The sequence below is a fragment of the Schistocerca gregaria genome, chromosome 7 (assembly GCF_023897955.1).
Source record: "Schistocerca gregaria isolate iqSchGreg1 chromosome 7, iqSchGreg1.2, whole genome shotgun sequence".
Lineage (NCBI taxonomy): Eukaryota > Metazoa > Arthropoda > Insecta > Orthoptera > Acrididae > Schistocerca > Schistocerca gregaria.
The window spans coordinates 199,285,928-199,306,776 of record NC_064926.1 but is presented as its reverse complement, the minus strand read 5'-3'; the positions used below and the strand labels follow the sequence as shown (position 1 = coordinate 199,306,776).

The 20,849-nt window shown below is 42.9% G+C and overlaps 1 protein-coding gene across 1 annotated transcript in view; it reads left to right on the top strand.

Moving 5' to 3' along the window:
- The window catches only part of LOC126281928 (dual oxidase-like), a 234,658-nt gene extending 218,526 nt beyond the window's left edge, over window positions 1–16,132 (top strand). The window contains exons 31-32 of the mRNA XM_049981262.1: window positions 3,964–4,092; window positions 15,683–16,132. Coding sequence (XP_049837219.1) covers window positions 3,964–4,092; window positions 15,683–15,811 — 258 coding nt within the window. The 3' untranslated portion in view covers window positions 15,812–16,132. The remainder of the gene's footprint in view (window positions 1–3,963; window positions 4,093–15,682) is intronic.
- The last annotated feature ends 4,717 nt before the right edge of the window (window positions 16,133–20,849 follow it).

The window sequence follows — 20,849 nt, the reverse complement described above, 5'->3', positions numbered from 1 at the left end:
CCAATAATCGCACGGACTGAGGTCTGGGGACCTGGGAGGCCAAGCATGACAAAAGTGGCGGCTGAGCACACGATCATCACCAAACGATGCGCGCAAGAGACTTTCCACGCATCTAGCAATATGGGGTGGAGTGCCATCCTGCATAAACATCGTACGTTCCAGCAGGTGTTTATCAGCCAGGCTGGGGATTATGTGATTCTGCAACATATCGGCGTACCTCCACCCGTCACGGTAGCAGTTATAAAACCAAAATCACGCATTTTCTCGAAGAAAAAAGGCCCGATAACGGTAGATGTGGTAAATCCAACCCATACCATGACTTTCTCGTCGTGCAATGGAGTTTCCACACCATTTCTAAGATTGTTGGTAGCCCAAATTCTGCAGCTGTGAGCGTTGACAGACCCTCTGAGCGTGAAATGAGCTTCGTCAGTCCACAACATGTTACTCAACCAATCGTCATCTTCCGCCATCTTTTGAAACGCCCACACCGCAAATGCCCTCTGCTTCACTAAATCACCAGGTAACAGTTCATGATGCCGATGGATTTTGTACTGATAGCATCAGAGGGTACGCCTCAGTGCCATTCCTCAACTGTCTCAGCAGCATTACGCCTTGTGCTTGGTCGGCCACTACAGGATCTATTGTCTAAACAACCCATGGCTTCGAACTTCGAAATCATTCTCACCACAACTGCATTTGTCAACGGACCTTTACCCGTTCGTATCCCCTTCCTATGGAGATAGGATCCTAACACTGAACTAGCACATCACCCATTCTGATAATACAGCTTCACTAAAAGTGCCTCTTCAGGTTAACGTCAACATGCTGCGACTGCTGGCACATCTGATTCTCTCTCTCATTACAGCTCCTTTTATACACGATTGTCATGTGCAGTCACTGACGTTTTGCTGTCCAGCACCATCTGTCAAACTATGTGAACTTTGTTTTTACCCCTCTATCTACATTATTCCGTAGTTTATTAAGTTTTCAAATTTATACTGACTTTTTGATCACCCGGAATTTTTGGATAAAACCAGTGTTTTACACTTTGCTGTGAATGTGTATAGGGACTTACCAGCAGACATAGGGCATAAAATAGAAGATCCCAAGATAAGAATACCACACTAGCTAGTCCTATAATTTATCATAATATTTGGACTCAGAGATTTAAATTCCGCATAAATATGTGCTGAACAGGCATTGCAATAGTCAGTATATACATAGCTGATATGACCTGTACAAAGTAAACCATACATCTGTATTATTAGATAAAAACAGCAGCATATTAATATAAGAGTAGCTGTTTTTCTCTTTAAAAAGTATTTATATAAAGTAATTACAAGTAATTCTCATAATTATTAATATGCAGATTAGTACTAATCATAATCTGTTGTAAGTATACTTTACAAAATGAGACTGCATTGGCTGCTTCTGTCAAGGTATTATTTTACTCATCCACATCCCTGAAGGCTTTCCATTATGAGATTTAACGAACATAACACATTAACTAATCAATGGTTAAATTAATTCACAGACTGGAGGAAGGCAATGGTATATCGTCTTCTCTGAGATTTCATTTTGAGTCACACTACCAGGTGTCTACCTGTACCTCCCACACTGAGAAATATTAACAACTTGTACCATCTGTTACTTAGATCAAATGAATATTTAACAAACCTCTGACAGCACTGTTTACCTCAGAAGCAGAGAGGGGGGGGGGGGGGGGGCAGGGAGGGGGGGCGGCAAGAGGCAGCTCAAGTAGGAGCACAAGGTATGGGAGGCTCTGGTGGGACTGATAACTCAACTCATGTTACAAGCAGTGTGCTGTTATTGAATTCTTGTGGGCAATGTATGGGGATGCTGCAGTTGATAGGAGTATAGCTGGGCGATGGGTAAAGTTACAGCCTCAGGAAATACAGAAACAGAGCTCCATGAGTAGCCACACTCTGGACATCCTGTCACAGCCACTGTTTCAGACATGCTGAATCATGCGGATGCCATTATGCATGCTGGCCAGCACATCACAACTCGACAATTGGCTCTACAGTTGTCGGTCAGCATTGGAAATGCAAGAGTGTCAGTCATGCAGTGAAAACACTGCTACACCTACAGGACAAAAGCTTTTACCAGCAGGGAATACATGCTCTTCCACAACATTGGTCTATGGTCATAGAACGTGATGGAGACTATGTAGAAAAATAGGACATGGGCAAGACATGTTGATGTATATTGTCACCAAATTCTGAGCCTTATCAATAAATATGTTCTGCAAAAAAGAATATGGGGCATTACTTATTGAATCACCATTGTACAACGAGTAAAAGGCTGTTCACATCTTGTACAGACACCAGAATGCAGTTGAGAGTCAACGGGGCCTGAAAGGGTAGTAGTAGTTGGGAAGAGAGTGAGGCACAGTTGTAGCATATACCGTATGTTATTCAGTCTGTACACTGAGCAAATAGTAAAGCAAAGCAAAGAAAAGAAAAATTTGGGAATTAAATTCCAGGGAGAAGAAATAAAATCTTTGAGAATGAGATTTTCACTCTGCAGCGGAGTGTGCGCTGATATGAAACTTCCTAGCAGATTAAAACTGTGTGCCCGACCGAGACTCGAACTCGGAACCTTTGCCTTTCGCGGGCAGGTGCTCTACCATCTGAGCTACCAAAGCACAACTCACGCCCGGTACTCACAGCTTTACTTCTGCCAGTAAACTTTGAGGTTTGCGATGACATTGCAATTCTGTCAGAGGCAGTAAAGTACTTGGGAGAGCAGTTTAACTGAATCGACAGGGTCTTGAAAGGAGCATGCACATATGATGAACATCAACAAAAGCAAAACAAAGATAATGGAATGTGGTCGAATTAAATCAGTAGATGCTGAGAGGATTAGATTAGGAAGTGAGGCAATTGAAGTGGTAGATAAGTTTTGCTATTTGGGCACCAAAATAACTGACGACGGTTGTAGTACAGATGATATGACATGTAAACTGGCAATAATAAGGAAATTGTTTCTCAAGAAGAAAAATTTGTTAACATCGAGTATAGATTTAAGTGTTACGAAGTATTTTATGAAAGTATATTTCTTGTGTGTAGCCATGTACAGAAGTGAAAAATGGACAACAAACTGTTTGGGCAAGAAGAGAATAAAAGCTTTTGAAACTTGGTGCTACAACAAAATGTTGAAGATTAGATGGGTATATCACACAACTAATGAGGAGGTACTAAATAGAATAGGGGAGACAATAAATTTGTGGTACAACTTGATAAAAGAAGGGACTGGTTGACAGGACTCATCCTGAGACATCAAGGAATCACCAATTTAGTACTGGAGGGAAGAGTGGAGAGTAAAAACCGTAGAGGGGGACCAAGAGATTTATACAGTAAGCAGATCCAGAAGTATGTAGTATACTGCAGTAGTTACTTGTAGATGAAGAGGTTTGCACAGGATAGAGTAGCTTAGAGAGTTGCATCAAACCAGTCTTCGGATTGAAGGCAACAACATACTGTTTAAGTACAAGTAAGTACCACACTGGTGATAGCAACTTACAAAGTCTATGGGACATGTACCTTGGTTTCACACCTAGTGTGGCTTTTAGAACCGAAAGTAACTGCAGTTCCTCCTTTTCTCACCAGATATACCACCTGTATCTCAACAAACATAAAAACATTTTTGTTCAACATTAAAGACACATAATGAACACTGTAAAAAAAAGTGTGGAACTTTGGCAGTGCAACTAAAAAATAAAAAACAGTACTCAGTTTTCATGGAAACACTTTCATTTCAGATGATACATGTGCATGTAACTGTCCCATGGATAACATCAACTAGTCCTAGAGGAACATCCAGGGACAGAAACTGAGTCAAATAGCATTCAGAAATGACAGAGAGACGGTATTAAAATTTAGCTACCAGTAATAAACTATCTGTACATTTACATTTGCTCTGGAATTCACTTATTTGCAGTACATCTGCGAAAGGCATTTCCAGCGAATATGCAACCACTCACTGTTCACTGGTCTACAAGCAGTCACCCACTTCGGCAGACCAGATTTTCCAGTTTTCTTCAGGTCACTGCAGGCCTTGAACCAAAAGGTAATATCTTTAATCTATTTATCATTAAAATTAATATGCACAAAAAATGATGCTTTAGTCTTACAACTTCTACAGCCACAAAACACCCTTTTGTCACTGCTAGTATATGATCAGTGTCAATAGGCACTATAACTGGAGGCATGTGGAGAAAATAGCAGGTATCTCTCATCTTGGTTAAAATAAGACCTAGCTGATTCAAGTATTTGAAGTGTACGTGCATCCAGGAAGCCTTGTGCTTTGTCTTGCCTTTAAAGTATGTGTCACAGATATACAGAGCTGGCACACAGCACAGAATCCAAGCAGTCTTAAACCATTGTTATTTATCTCGCCGTCTTCATGCAAACCTTTGCAGTCTAGTCAAGTGACAGAATCACATCAGATATGAGAATGGAAGTCACCTAGAATGCACACAATCCTGTGGGTGCACTCATATTGAGATGTCCATAAAAGTGATCTTGTAAGTCCACAGACAAGGCCATCATCGGGGTTTGCACAGCTGTCAGTGTTACTGCTCCACTGCTAGTTGACAAGTGCAAAGCTACAATGTATTTAGAGTTCCTTATCGTGATTTCTGTGGTGTGTAGTAGATCAATACAAATAGCAAAGCCCACACCTTGTTGTCTAGAACTGACAACATCCTTTCCCTTCCACAAAATTTGTGATTTTCCTCCCTTTCCTCCCGAACTGAACACTCTGACTGCCTGGTCTTCTTGCATGGCTGTGATAGCAATATTTGGCCTGGCTGTTTTGAGGTTAATGACAGATACTTGCGTGGATCTTGAAAGCTTCCACAGGTATCAGGAAAGCCTTGCATTATTGTGCAGATGCTCCATGTTTATATTTCTTTTTTTGTTTCAGTGGGTGTTGTCATTACAGCAATGACTCCTAGCAATGCTACTATTCCATACACCCAAACAGAAGAGTCAGCGTGAGGACAAGCCAGTACCCAATTGTCTGAGAGTTGCCTAGCTTGAAGTGGAAGTGACTGGCCAGTGGAGTATCAGTAGCAATCCTTAGCGCTTTCATCAGTTTTGTGGATCCATAACTGGTAAACTGCTGCTACCTGTGTTAACTGCACTTGAATGTAGGTGCACAGTGTCCCGTCCATCAAAGTTACTGAGCCTGCGATGCGTTTGAAGTGTCGACAAGCTTACCCACTTCCCACGTCACCATCTAAGCCTTGCTGACTGGTTCCGCAAGAATGAAAACACACAATTTGTGAAGTTAGATTGCCTGCAGGCATTTGCTGATCATTTGAATTTATACCATACTTGCATCTAATGGAAATTCCAGGATTTGGTTCAGTGGCATCATTTCTCTTTATGGATTGTATACCAGTATAGACAGAGTTCACATTTTCTAAACAAAGAGATGAATATGATAAAGGAAGAAAGGGAGTTGTAAGACTCACTTTGTCAGACTCACAGAGGCCCAACACTTCCAATAGATTACACTACCACCAGCATGGCCTTCTGCATAACTCTGTGGACAGTGCTGTATTATCGAAGTGTAACTCATACTTACTGTCGCATGATATGCATCACCTACCCTTCCTTATATATAATGACAATATTATGAAAAGAATAGATTGCTATTCACCATATCGTGGATATGTTGAGTCGCAGACAGGCACAACAAAAAGACTACTTAGCAAGTAAGCTTTTCGCTAGAAGGCCTTCTTCTGAACTACACAAAATACACACACACATTTACACAAACACAACTCATACATACATGACCTTGCCTCTGGCAGTCGAGACCAGACTGTGAGTAAAAGTGCATGATGAGAGAAGCAATCAGGGTAGGCGGAGGTAGGGGGTTGAGGAGGAGACTGGAGTGTTGTGGGATAGCAAGGCATGGGTGGGGAAAAGAAAAGTGCTGCCTGTGGGAACACACAGGGACGAGATGCAGAGAGGGTAGAGCAGCCTGGAGTGGAAACAGGGAAGGTGACACGTGGTCCTCCACCCCTCCCCCCCCCCCCCCCCTTCTGGCGTTGGTGCTTTAGGACACAAAACTGCTAAGTTCATAAGTGCCCATATCATAATGTAAGACAAAACAAGTAATATATAAAAACCTGAGGCGACAAAGTCAAAAACGCTATCAAGCACCTTTAAAAGAGGAACAGTTAAAGACATGGTGTCCTTAGGGAAAAATTTTCAAAACATCGTAGAAGTTTTTTTGTTTTAGGGTGCAAAAACAACTAGTGTCATACACATCCATGTCAAAACTGTAAAACACGAAGACAAAGAGAGGGGTTAAGAAAGACTACTCATCAATCCCAATCAACAGAAGATATGACAGCTAAAAACAGGGACGTGGAAAAAGGTCTATAAAATACGTCATGAGAAACAGGTCCAGAGCTAAAAAACAAATGGCCTTCGCCATATTGCTCTGATGGATAAAAAGTAAAAAGCAGTCAACACCCTGTGTGTCGTTCGCTAAAGAAAAAGGGCATTTCATCAGGAAATGGCAGATAGTTAAAAGTTGAGCACAATGTGCATGAAGTGGTAAGGGAGCACCACTTAACAAATGGGGATGGCTAAAAAGGCAGTGCCCAACACGCAACCTAGTTAAAATGACCTCCTCAAAGCGGGAGGAGGTTGTCCAAGCTGCTGGGAGAGGCTTAATAATCTGGTGCTCGTTCCCATGAAGGGAGGACCAGTGGTGATGCCAACGTGACACCACCACCTGACAGACGGTAACACTGAGATTGCAGAGGGAATGTAAGAACCAGCAGGCTGAGTTACAAGGACTGCAACCCTGGCAGCAGCGACAGCATCCTAATTTCCTGCCCAACCAACGTGACCAGGAACCAACAAAAACATCACAGTGGTTCCATATAGAGTGAGCAAATGACAGCTTTCTTAAACCTGTTGCACGATGGGATGGATGATGTGCAGCACATAGAGGCACACATGGTGCTGAGAGTGTCTGACCAGATTACGCAATCGAAAAGCCTGTGTTGTCGCACGTACTGCGTGGCCCGATACAGGGAGAAGAGCTCTGCTGTAAATACTGAGCAATGTTCCGGAAGCCGACACTGAAAAAAGTCACCGCCAATGACAAAGGCTCACCCGACACCACGATCAGTCCGAGAGCCATCAGTGTATACAGAGTTGCTATCTCAAAGTTCCATGGTTGTCCTTAGGAAACGAATGAAGGCCAAGGTGAACACAGGCCGCCTCACAAAGTCAAGGTGGTGAAGAGTTCACACAAACCGGAAAAGTTGCAAGGAGCATGAAGTGAAGCTGCCAGATTAAGAACAGAAAGCAAACTAACAGAGAAAAGGGAAGTGCCCCATATTGGTGATCAAAGGAGCCATCAAAAACGAGGCATAGGATGGGTGGCCACACGTGGCAAAAGGCTTGCATATCTGCTGAGGAGAAAGTCATGGTAGTAGAACAGCAGTAGTTCAGCAGATTCTCCATACAGACTCTCAACCGGCATAGTGTAAAAGGCGCCAGTGGCCAAATGTATGCCACGATGGTGGACAGTACTGAGACAGCGTAAGAGGAACAGATGTGCAGATGAATTAATAAAACACTTGTAGTCTAATTTCGAATGGAGAAGGAACCGGTACAAACGGAGGAGGGTGGTTCGATCCGCACCCCAGGAAGTACCATTGAGGACACGTAGGACATTGACGGACCGCAAACAGCGGGCTGCTAGGTAAGAAGTGGGAGGACCAAGACAGTTTTTCTATTAAGCATGTCATGAGCCTCAGGAATTTCATAAGTTTCAATGAATGAAAGAGCACAACAGGCTTAAGATGTAAGGACGATGGAAAAAACCAAATGCACCACCAGAAATTGATACAAATGATTTTGTCAGTGGAAAAACAAAAGCCACTGTCGAGGCTCCGTGAGTAAAGACGATTGAGACACCGCTGAAGACACCAGTCAATGATACAGTTACATGGAGAACTCCAATAGATGGCAAAATTGACAACGAAAAGGGAGGCGGAGATGCCCAGTGGGAGATGGGCCATTATAGGGATAATGGCAATAGCAAAGAGGATGACGCCCAGAACGGAACCCTGAGGCACACGATTTTCCTGGATAAAGCTGTCCGACAAGGCAGAACACATACACACTGTGAAAACTCTGTCTTTAAAAATTCCTGAAGGAAACAGTGCAGACAGCCATGGAAACCCCACTTGTAGAGAGTACAAAGGATACCAGACCTCCAGTATGTGTCATAGACTTTCTCCAAATCGAAAAACACTGCTACTGTCTGGAATTTCCACTGAAAACCATTCATGACATGGGTGGACAAAGTGACAAGATGGTCAACTGCAGAATGGCATGCTCGAAATCCACACAGTGCAGTGGTTAGTAAATTGCGAGACTCAAGCCACCAGCCGGGCACGATTCATATGTTCCATCGCCTTGCAAACACAGCTGGTGAGAGAAATGGTTGGTAGCTAGAAGGCAGGTGTTTGTCCATACTGGGCTTAGGTATGAGTATGACTGTGGCTTCATGTCAGAATTTGGGAAATGTGCCCTCTGACCAGATGTGGTTATACATATTAAGCAGAAAGTGCTTGCCTGCAAGAGAAAGGTGCTGCAACATCTGAATGTGAACAGCACATGGCCCTGAGACAGAGGATCGGGATGAAGTGAGAGCTAGATCTAGCTCCTCATAGTAAAAGCAGCATTTTAGCACTCACGATTCTGATAAGAGAAGGGTATTGTCCGAGCCTCCTCTGCTCATTTTCGATGGAGGAAGGCAGGGTGATAGTGGGAGGAGCTCGAAATCTCTGTAAAATGGCAGCCCAGGGTGTTGGAGATAGCAGTAGGGTCCACGATGACATCGTCTGCTACTTTCAGGCTGGAAATTGGGGAATGGATCTTGGTCCCAGAGAGCCGTCGGAGATTGGCCCACAAGACATAAGAGGGAGTGGAACTGTTAAAGAACTAGTGAATTAAATCCACCTAGCCTTTTTTGTTATCCCAAAGAAAGCGACAACACTGAGCATGTTCTGTTTGTAATTAATGCAGTCTGCCATCATAGGATAACAGTTAAAAATGCAGAGAACATGTCTCCACACGCAAACAGCATCGCGGCATGCCACAGTCCAGCAAGGGGCCTGGACACGGCACAGTAAAGAGAAAGTGCAAGGAATGGAATGTTCTGCAGTGGTTGAAGGTCGCCAGGGAGGAGTAAAGCATCCAATCGGCGTTCATTAGCTGTCATCTGGCTGTGCACGGAGGTAGGGTAGAAGTCAGCAAACAGATAGCTCACAGGGACCACTCGAGATAAGTCAAAATGGGAATAGCTGTGCGAGGAGTCTGAAAGGAACATTGGTGCTCCTGTGTTAAGTCAGAAGAGGATAAGTTGATAAAGAAGGTCAGTCAAGAGGGTACCTCTCTGGCAGATTCTGCGAAAAATTCAAAGGGGATGGTGCGCATTAAAGTCACCGAGCAGCAGAAAGTGGTGAGGAAGCTGTCCAATAAATTGGAGTACGTCTGCCCTGGTGACATCAAATGGCAGAGGGATATAAATGCTAAAAAGGGAGAAGGTCAAGTGAGGAGGAAAAGGTTAACTGCAACAGCTTGAAGATGGGTAATCAGGGAGATGTGTTGACTATGAACGTCATCTCATATGTGCAGCACGACTCCCCCATGAGATGGAATGCAAACGTCAGGGGGAAGGTCAAAATGGACTGGGACGAAATTTGAAAGCCCAAAGTGGTCATGACGATGCAATTTTGTTTGCTGAAGGCAGAGAACAAGTGGATGCTGCGATTCTAAACGCAGCTGTAAATCCTCTTTGTGGGATCAAAGGCCACGAAAGTTCCATTGGAAGAGAATCATGATGAACATGGAAAAAAAGAAAAAAGAATAAAAATTAAGGGGTGTCACCTCGGCAGCTGCCGAATATCAGCCAGCAAAGACTAGCTGCCACAGGGCACTGAGGCAGGAGGAATGTGCTTCATTAGGTCCACAGAAGCATCAGCTTTCTTCTGCAGTCGGCCTGCACAGTCCAATGCAGAAAATAGGTTGGTGGTGCACACCAGCAACACCGAGGTCAGCCATGCATGGATATCACGTGGTGACAATATTGAAGAGGATCTTCGAGTCGGTGAAGGAGAAGATCGTTTTTCTTTTTTTGACTTCTTCGAGCCTTTTTGGGAAACAGAGGAAGACTCTGGTGTTGGTTAGCAGGTGGTATATAGAAAGTCTTCACGGGAGTAGTCCTTCTGTCCTTTTCGGCCTGCCGGTTATGTAGCTGGTGACTTCGCCTGTGAGGCAAGAACTTGATGGCTTTTTGCACAGCTGGACGAGGAGATGGCAATGCTACCATGGCACTGGGCGATTTTACAACCTCAGAGCTGAATCTGAAGTCGCATGTCCACATGAACATATCCTCCTCGGAGAGAGAGAAGCAAGAACGATACTGTAAGTGCGACCGTGGCATTAAACTGGAAGTCACAAGTTGGATTGGCCATGTCCTTCATAGGTTAAAGCATAACTAGAACTGTACTATAATTGTCAGAGGGTGGTATACAAGGTTTTTGGCTAGCCAACATTTTCCGAGCAATGCTTTTACTTCACCCGGATCTCCTGAACGGCTCTCTCATTGAGGTAGATTGGACAGTCATAGAAGGAAGCAGCATTATCACCCTCACAATTGAAACAGTTACGGGCTGGAGGTGGAGAGACACCTTCATGAGCGTCCGTGCTTCAGGTGACGCATTTGGCTGCACTTTCAGAAGATTCACAGGTGTGGTTCTGGTGCTGATATTTATAACAAGACATGGAATTCGGGATGTATGGTCTGACAGTAATATCTTTGTAGCTAGCCTTAATATTTGATGGAAGTGCCACACAGTCAAATGTGAGAAATAGAGTATGGGTTGGCAGTAATTCTTAATCAACCCTTTTTGTGACGCAGTGAACTGCAGTCACTCCCTCATCAGTGAGATAGGCTATTATTTCAGCCTTGGTCATGTCATCAAGCAGCCAAGAGTATATGACTCAATGGGAGAAATTCAGAGTGAGGTGAGCCTCTACTTCAACATGATAGCTGTGGAAAAGTGTCGCATGAAGCAGTTTCTGTGCTTGAGAAGCACTATCCGTTTCCAAAAGCAAAGTCCCATTATACAACAGAGAGCAGGACTTCACAGGACCGGCGATGGCATTTACACCCTTTGAAGAACAACTGGATTAACTGTCATGAGATTGTAACCACCTCCCATGGGTGACACCACGAGGTATTGGAGTGCAGCTGGGAGAAGTGTCAATTCTTTAATCTCAACCCATTTACGTTTTCGATATGAGGAACTCATCACGGAGAAACCCCTCATGATTGCCAGCTTCTTCGATGGCGCACTCCTTCCTGCTGGGGGAACCCCATCAGGAGGGAAGGGCGGAAGGGGGGTGCTCGCTTTAGGTAACTGTCCACAACTCAGGTCACACCTCCTGGGCTTCAGACAGAGGGACAAATCGGCATTGAGGAATGTACCAACTCAGGCAATCACCCCTCCCTGGGCCTTGCCTTTACCAGAGGGTACGTACAAGCCCTACTCGTCAACCCAGTGCTGGGAATTTCACATTACACCACAGTCACCTTTTACTTGTCAAACACATAGGGAGGAAGATGAAGAAGAAGAAGAAGATGAAGAAGATGAATAAGAAGAAGAAGAAGAAGAAGAGAGACCTTAATCACCAATGCGGAGCAAGGGTAAGAAATGGAAGGCCAGGGAAAAAGACATGGGTCGCCAGGACGAATTCCCACACAGTTTTACCACGAACTTTGGTTTCCCGAAGAAGGCATACAACTCAGTCCCAAAGTGAGGGGAAAAGAATAGCAGGTGGACAGATATGCAGCAGGGAAAGGGAAGTAGCATTCCAAAGGATGGGACCCCGTGATAGCCAAGCCCACACTCGAAAAAGAGTGGAGCCCCCCCCCCCCCCCCCCCCCCCCCGATGGGGCGGCGGAGGGTTGACACGTGGTTGAAGGACAGTGACTAGCAAAGGTTAAGGGCAGAAGGGTTAGAGGGACATAGGATATATTGCAGGGAGAGTTCCCACCCATGCAATTCAGAAAAGCCAGTGTTGCTAGGAATGATCCAGGTGGCACAGACTGTGAAGCAGCCACTGAAATAAAGAAGGTGTTGGGTAGCGTGCTCATAAACTGGGTCTTCCAGTTGTTTCTTGGCCACAGTTTTTCAGGACCATTCAGGACAGACAGCTTGTAGGTTGTCACGCCAACATAGAATGCAGCACAGTGATTCCTTCCAAGTAGCCCCGCCTTTGGTGGGATAGGTGATGTTTGTGGTTGGACTAGAATAGATGGTCATAGGAGGATGTATGGGACAGGCCTTGCATCTAGGTCTACTACAAGGATATGAGCCATGAGGCAAGGAGTTTGGAGAGGCAGGCAAAATACCAATGTGGGAGGGATGAGGATAGTGGGTACGACATTCCTCATTTCAGCACACGATAAGAAGTAGTCAAAACCCTGGCGGAGAATGTGATTCAGTTGCTCCAGTCCTCGGTGGTACTGAGTCACGAGAGGAATGCTCCTCTGTGACTGGATGCTGGGACTTTGGGAGATGGTGGGTGACTGCAGAGATAAGGCACAGGAGATCTGTTCCTGTACAAGGTTGGAAGGGTAATTTCTGACTGTGAAGGCCTCAATGAGACACTAGGCCTATTTTCAGAGGTACTGCTCATCACTACAGATGTGATGGCCAGGGGCAGCTAGGTTGTGTGGAAGGGACTTCTTGGAATGGAATGGGTGTTAACTGTCGAAGTGGAAGTATTGCTGGTGGTTGGTAGGTTTTCATATGGATGGAGGAACTGATGAGGTGGAGGTCAACACTGATGTAGGTGGCTCAGTTGTTGAGGAGGACCAGATGAAGCAAATGGGGGAGAAGGTGAGGTTCTGGAGGAATATGGATAGGGTGTATTCACCCTCAATCCTGATCACTAAGATGTCATCAATTAACCTGACCTAGGTGATGGGTTTAGGATTCCAGGTGATTAGGAATAATTCCTCTAGATGGCCATGAAAAAGTCAGCATAGAAAGCTGCCACAGGGGTGATCACTACTGTTCCCTGGATCAGTTTATAGGTGGTGCCTTGATACGAGAAATAATTATGGCTGAGGATATAGTTGATCAGGGTGGCCAGGAAGGAGACTGTAAGTTTGGAATTCATCAGGCATTGGGGAAGGTAGTGTTCAATGCAGCAAGGCCATGAGCATTAGGGATGTTATTGTAAAGGGAGGTGGAATCAATAGTGATTAGCAGGGCACCTTTACATAAAGAAACAGGAACTGTGGAGAGTCAGAGAACATAGTTGCTATCTTTTATATAGGAGGGCACGCAGCTGGTTGTTGCTTGCAGTCTGGCTTCGGCAGACAGAGGCAATGATCACATGTGTATGAGTTGTCTTTTCGTGATTTTGTGTGTGCATTTTGGAAGATGACATTTTGCCCGAAAGCTTACTTCTTTAGCAGTCTCTCTGTTGTACCTGTCTGTGGCTCAACATCTCCATTATATGGTTAATAGCAATCTACAATCTATCCTTTTCCTAATAATGCCATTATTCCATCCTGGATTTTCCACTGTTTTATTGTTACTGATAACACACACACACACACACACACACACACACACACACACACACACACACACACACACAAATCATTTTATCAAAATGAAATTGGATAAGTAGAAAATCTACTCCCAAGCTGTGGCATGAGAACACACATATAAAAAGTATTAAAGGTTGCAAGCTTTCAGAGCCAATAGGTCCTTCTTTTGGTTCAAGTGGAAGAAAGAGGGGTGAAGGAAAAGGACTGGTGAGGTTTTGGAAAAGGAGTAAGAGTTCAGAAGAGTTGCCCAGAACACTGCGTCAGATGAGACTTGCCAGATGGAATGTTTAAGAAAGACTGATTTTTGATGACTGCAACAGATGAGATTTGAAAACCTGAAAGCCTAAAGGTGAAAGATATGGTAATATGAAAGACAGAAATTACTGCCAAAACATCATTCACAAGTTAATAAGAGCAGAAAGCTAAGTGCATTATTTGAAGGAGGTGGGACAGCGGTGGCAAAAAATAGACAGAACAGAAAATTAAAGACGAAAACTAGAACAGTGAAGAAAGGAATAGCTACTGTGAAGATATCTTGAGACCGAAGAAATTACAGTAAATTAAGGCCAGGTGGGTGGTGAGAACCAAGGACATGTCCTAGCAGCCAGAGTCTGAAGAACTGGTGTCTTGGGGGAGAATCCAGATAGCTCGTTTGGTGAAACAGGCACTGACTCACGTTGTAGAGCATGCTCTGCAACAGAGTACTATTGTTTGTTGCCGGCATACACACTCTGCCAACGTCCATTCATCCTAAATGATAATTTGCAGGTATTCGTGCCAATGTAAAAGGCTGAATGGTGTTTTAACAGCTGGTATGTGAGGTGGTGTTTCACAGGTTGCTCTCCCTTAGAGGGAGAGTTAGAGTTATCAGTTAGGATGAATGGGCACGGGCAGAGGGTGTATACTGGCAACAGTTGCACACAGCATGCTCTACAACATGATACGTCATGATCACAGTGCCTGTATCACGCACGTGCCATCTGGATTCTTCCCCCAGACACTAGTTTTTCTGAACTCTGGCACTACAATATGACCTTGGCTCTCACCAGCCACCTGGCCTTTCTTTACTGTAATCTCTTTGGTTTCAGTATTTTTTCACAGTAACTATTATTTTCTTCACTTCCTTAAAGTTTTCTATATCTTTCATTTCCTGGCCCGTCTATTTTTAGCCATCACCCTCTCACTCCTCTCACGTACAAGAGTCATTCCAAGTCAAGGGACCAGGGGTCCCCACTCTACCATCTCCAAATCTAATGAAATTTGGTGTGAAGGTTCTATGAGGTCTTTGACGGTTATATACCAAATTTCAGTTCAGTATCTTCAGTAGTTGAATTTTTATGGGCATTTATAGAGATGCTACTCATCTTCGCATCACATAAAGAGGTGCAAATGTGCCAAGAAGGCTAGGCTTTTTTAAAAAGTTTTTTTGCTCCCAATACATCTTATCATAAAACTACAATGGATGTGTCGGGGACCCTGGCAGATTCGTCCCCAGAGTGGAAGGCTGGCACACTACCACCGAGCATGCGGGCCGCCTTGGATACATCGCAATCTCAGACAGTCAAGCAATCACAGTCATGCATTGTCCAGAGCATCTGCCAACAGCGCAATCCTGCAGCCAATCTTAGCGTGTGGCGCCAAGTTTCCGTAGTTTTAAAATTGTGCATTGTTGACCCACACAACGCCAGTAATTCTGGTTAATACTGGTATCAGCTATCCAAGGTTAAACTTTCGTGACCATTTTTCTCCACCCTCTCTCTCTCTCTCTCTCTCTCTCTCTCTCTCTCTCTCTCTCTGTGTGTGTGTGTGTGTGTGTGTGTGTGTGTGTGTGTGTGACATATTTTAGTTTCATTTTCTACTTTTTACCCACTTCCGTGACCATTTTTTTCTCCACCCTCTGTGTGTGTGTGTGTGTCATATTTTAGTTTGATTTTACCCTCCATTTGACTTATATGTTTATTATTGTTTGCAACCTGTTTTCCAGGTGCGCAAAATAGGAGTTTTTAGCTGCGGACCACAACCAATGACACAAAGCATTGACAAAGTATGTGCCAAAATCAATAAAGAGACGATACATGGGCCCATCTTCCAACATTATTTTAAGAATTTCTAGAAGTTAAGAGGAACAGTTTCTCTGTGTATCAAAACATTGTGCGGTACAGCAGCAAGCCTAAATTATTAATTTTTTGAAATATAATTGTCACTGTGATTTAAAGTGGTCCTTTTTTTAATTGTATCTGACAACAATCACCACAACTTAAGAAGCCTTGTCACACAGAGGTGCACGAGTTGTCAAAGCGCTTACAAGTATGTTGTACCTCTGTGTTACAGATGAAAACAGTCATCATAAAATAAAACTAGCAACTGCCATCAGGTATAATAACAGAAGGAAAAGGTACAATAAAAGAAGGAAAAAAGTATAATGTAGAAAGAACCTATGATTGTGTTACATTGTAATTATAGATATGATCTACCCAAATTGATAGAAAATAAAGCTAAATGCATATTATTATGGAAAACAAGGTTAAATGCAAATATTGCTCAGTTTCTGTCCATATAACAGGAGTTGTTCATTAATAACTACAACAGTTTTATTACAAAGCAAGAGGCTTAAGGAAACACTCAAACTTTACTTGCAAGCTGTTTAAGCTCACGTGGTTTCAGGGCTGTGTAGTGCTGGAATGGGGACAGGGGAGGGACTGATGGGTAATCACAATGACTAACGAAGGATGAGGCAGGAGGGTTACGGGAATGTAGGATATATTGCAGAGATAGTTCCAACTCCACAATTCAGAAAAGCTGGTGTTGGTGGGAAGGATCTAGATGGCACAGGCCGTCAAGTAGGCATCAAAATAAAGAACGCCATAGTGTGTGGGATGACGAGCAACAAAGTATCCATTTGTTTCTTGGCCACAATTTGTCGATGGGCATTCATGTGAGCGGACAGCTTGCTGGTTGTCATGCCCACTAAAAATGGAGCACGGTATTGCAGCTTGGCTTGTAGATCACATGACTGGTTCCACAGGCAGCCCTGCTTTTGGTGGTATAGTGACGTCTGTGGCCAGACTGGAATGGGTGGTCTTGGGAGGATATATGGGATAGGGCTTGCATCTAGTTCTATTACAGGGATATAAGCCCTGAGGCAATGGGTTGGGAGCAGGGGTTGCCTGGGAATGGACAAATATAATGTGTACGTTCGGTGGGCAGCGAAATACGACTGTGAGATAGGTGGAAAGGATAGTGGGTAGGACATTTCCCTCTATTCCACCAACACACCCAGTGTATTTCCTTATCTCCTTTTCCACTTCCACTGCACTCTACCCCATTCCCCCATCTTCCTGACTGTACCAGGCTGCCATAGCCTCTTTCCACCTTGTCCCTGTTGTGATGGCGCGCGCGCGCACCTGACTCGGCATCTCCACTCCACGGTGAGTAACAACTACCCTTTTCAAAAAATTGTTACAGTCCATCCCAGATTTTTCACTGTTTGCTTTCGCCATATCAAGTTACATATGGCTTTTTTGTCATAAAAAGTCAATTTAGAGGCCTGAATGAAGTAGGTACATTCTATAACATTATCTCATAGGAGTTACATGTGGTTGAATGCAGTATTATGCAGGCTATCCACAACCTACTGAGTCCAGTGCCATATCAGACATTTTAATATTTTGTTTAAGACACATTTCATACCAGCAGCACTGCGAAACAGTGGTGCCTACTGAATCCAACAGGCAGTGAATAAAAAGCAAAATAAATTGCAAATAAGTTATTGCCCACTGTGGAGTCATTCTTCATAAATACATACTGCTACAGCACCTATGGTGGCTAAAATATGTCTTTAGTTCATATTTACAATAAACAGTATGACTAAATCAGCCACCAATGTACTGAGTTGTATAAATTAAAAGTAAAATTATGTAACCAATTTCTTCTATTCAAGACATCTGTTAAGAAGAAACAACTTTTACATAAATTCAGACCTTCTAGATGCATAATTATACTTCGCTGCTCTCACACCAGTGTCAACGTTAGGAGACTACAGAGAAACTGTGATGACAGTTGTTAAAAGCTCTTACTTAACTGTGAGGGCTTTATTACCGATAAAGTATTAGGCCTGCACAGTTTGCACACTGTAAGTTACATACCCCACAATATTATAACAGGTTCGTTAAATGTATGAAACCATGTTTTGTGAAACGGATGTCTACTCCAACAATTTCCATCAAGTAACAGGTAAGTTCATCTACAGTTTATACTGAATAAGTTGTCCATTTGCAGTCCCAGTAAGATATCTCACTCAGTCACACTAAGTGTTCCAAAAAATCATGACAAAAAGGCTCAACTGATTTGGAAACAATTAAGTTACATAGTAACGGCAATAGCAGACACCGTAAGCAACTTTTAAATATATGCCCATAAGCAATTATAGCTATTGCATTTTCTTGAAACGATGTAGGAAAATCACGGGAAACCTAAGTCAGGATAGCCGGACACGGCTTTGAATCGTCGACCTCCCGAATGTGAGTCCGGTATGCTAACCACTGCGGCGCCTCGCTCGGTTTCCACTTCTAAAATCATAGTACTAAACAGTTATTACTAAGCAGGAACTCCAACGCAGAAACCATAGCAATTTCAAAACTACTTTTCTTACGAGAGGATGTAAAAGGCGACTAACTGCAGGCACTGTAAGTTATTTTTACGTAGCCATGATTGGCCCTCTAAAGATAAGATACTGGTAGCGAATGATGGACGATACAATACACAACTCACCTATTCAGTAACGTGTATACTAAATCGAATGTTAGCAACACTGTGACTGATTGTCAACTAAGGATCCATTGTTAAATACATAAAGAAGATGTCAACATGAGATAGTTGCTTCAACAGTGTTGAACACTTTGAATTTTTTTGTACTGTAACAGTATTCCAAAACATCATAAAGGAACGTACATATCCAGCCAGGCTTTTATAGTATGATACTTCCGATGAAAGACCATTGTTCAACACTTACCTCCGCATACAACAATCAGCAGAAAACCCAACCGGACTGTCAAAATTCCCACAATGCCGCCGAACCAAAGTCACTGGCTATAGTATCACCAAAGATGCAACCAAAAGCGTGAAGCGATTACAATTCATCAACTCTATCCTAACGATATGTCAACAAAGGCATCAAAGCGGTCCAGACCGCCAAAACTGTGTCATCATATTACTTTGTCTAAATTTTACACGGTGAGACAGTGGCTGCATGAAAATACCGTTTCATTTTGACAATAAGAAGAAAAAAGAATATATTTGACCGAACTAAAACCTGCTTCTTACTGAGAGTAGTGTTTAAGACTGGTAAATAATGTTTGAAAGTGCTATAGCAACTGAACGGTTCTAAGATACTACCACAAAGTACCAAAATTACAAGAAGTAAAGGACAGAATTCCTATCCAGTAAGACGGCTTTGGTTCCTGCCCGGCCACTTGGAGCACTGCAAGATAATCAACACATTACTCGCTTTCTTATCAGTTGGTTTTTTTAATCTTCCTTTTTGTTTCCGCCCATAGTTAGCAGAAGGGGTTTTCATACCATTGTGCTTCCGATCATGGCTTCTCGTGTGTATTGTACGCTTTGAAATGCCTTGTAGGTATGTTGCTTCTATTCTGAATGTGTTCTTCTCAAACTCGCAATATTGGGTGGGGTAAATGATCCCATGTGTGGTTTTGTTACATTACATTAATATTTGTTCCATAGATCATAAATATCACATTTCGTGATGATTTGAAACATGTCAGTTTAACATAAACTTTCATTGCAATAAGGAGTTGACATTCAGAAATTCGTTTGATTTCTTTTTAAATATTGCTTTGCTATCTGTTAGACTTTTATGCTACTTGGCAAATGTCCAAAGATTTCCCCCTTTCAGTGACAAAGTTAGATTTAACCTCGTATAAAACAAAAGCCGCTTTCAATTGCATGATGTTTTGTGGAGTCATGTAAAGCTGTCATTGCTTAGGAATCGAGGCCACTTCACACTAGCTGTCTCGTCACCCCAAAACATTCTGCAATGCATTTCAAATGGCAACATCAACACTGGCCGCCCCGTCACGTCGCGTCATGTCATGGCAACGTCAAGGTTTCTGAAAAACAGTGTTGTCAATGCTTAGCAACTAATTACCCACAAAGGACCTCAAAGTACCCGAGAGTATCTCAAAATAGTCTCCATTTCAAAAATAGTTACAGAAATGCTTATATAGAAGAAAAGTGACCATAAATTACATTAAAAGTTAAACATTTTGCTTATCCAATCCGAGTTTCCTGATACTGAGCGATACCATGCACTACTTCTCATCGTTTCTCCCGTCGGCTCGAAAGAAACATATTCTTTTCGCCTTCTACCCCTCATCTGCAGCCATCTGTGCGGCTACCGTTTCAGTTTTCCATCTGTTCCTATGAACTGTTTTCAAGCTTCTCAGGGTACTAAACACTCCTTCTACAGAGGAGAAACAAGATTACTTTTTGAAATGTGAGGAATTTGGATTTTTGATTACAAATTACATATCAAAATTTTTTTTACCAATATGCAAAGGAAGGTTTAAATACATCTAATCTAAATTTCTCATTCTCCAGCAAAGGATGATTCCTCCATTAAGAATCCAGCTGTTGACAGCTAATTCATTTTTGAAAAGGAAAATCTCCTTACGACAGGCAAAACCGATTTAACAGTGTAGGATTGGGCTATGTTTGGTTCCACTATGGAATACGGCCTGAGAAGGCAAATAGCCTGTCGATCTGTGATGCAAGTTCTACACGGGAATTTAAGCAATTTTTTAAAAAACAATTTATGTCCTGTTGCTGTACTTCAGTGTTGGACTTGCTGAGTCCATCAAATGTTTCCTGTGCAACGATACACAAGTACATCTTATGTAACCCAACGAAGTGCTTCGATTTTTATGGACTGACAGCTAAATTGGAGTTGTCATTTCCATCCTTCAATTTGTTACTCTCCTGTAACCACCCAGCCCAAAACTTAACTAAAAATTATAAAATCTATTTATTTAGGATTTCTTTAATTTCCCGTTCGAAGAAAACGATTCTAATCCTTTTCAGTAGGCTCACTTTGTAAATTAGGAGTTGGTGGTAAATTAGTTTGGGAGGAAATT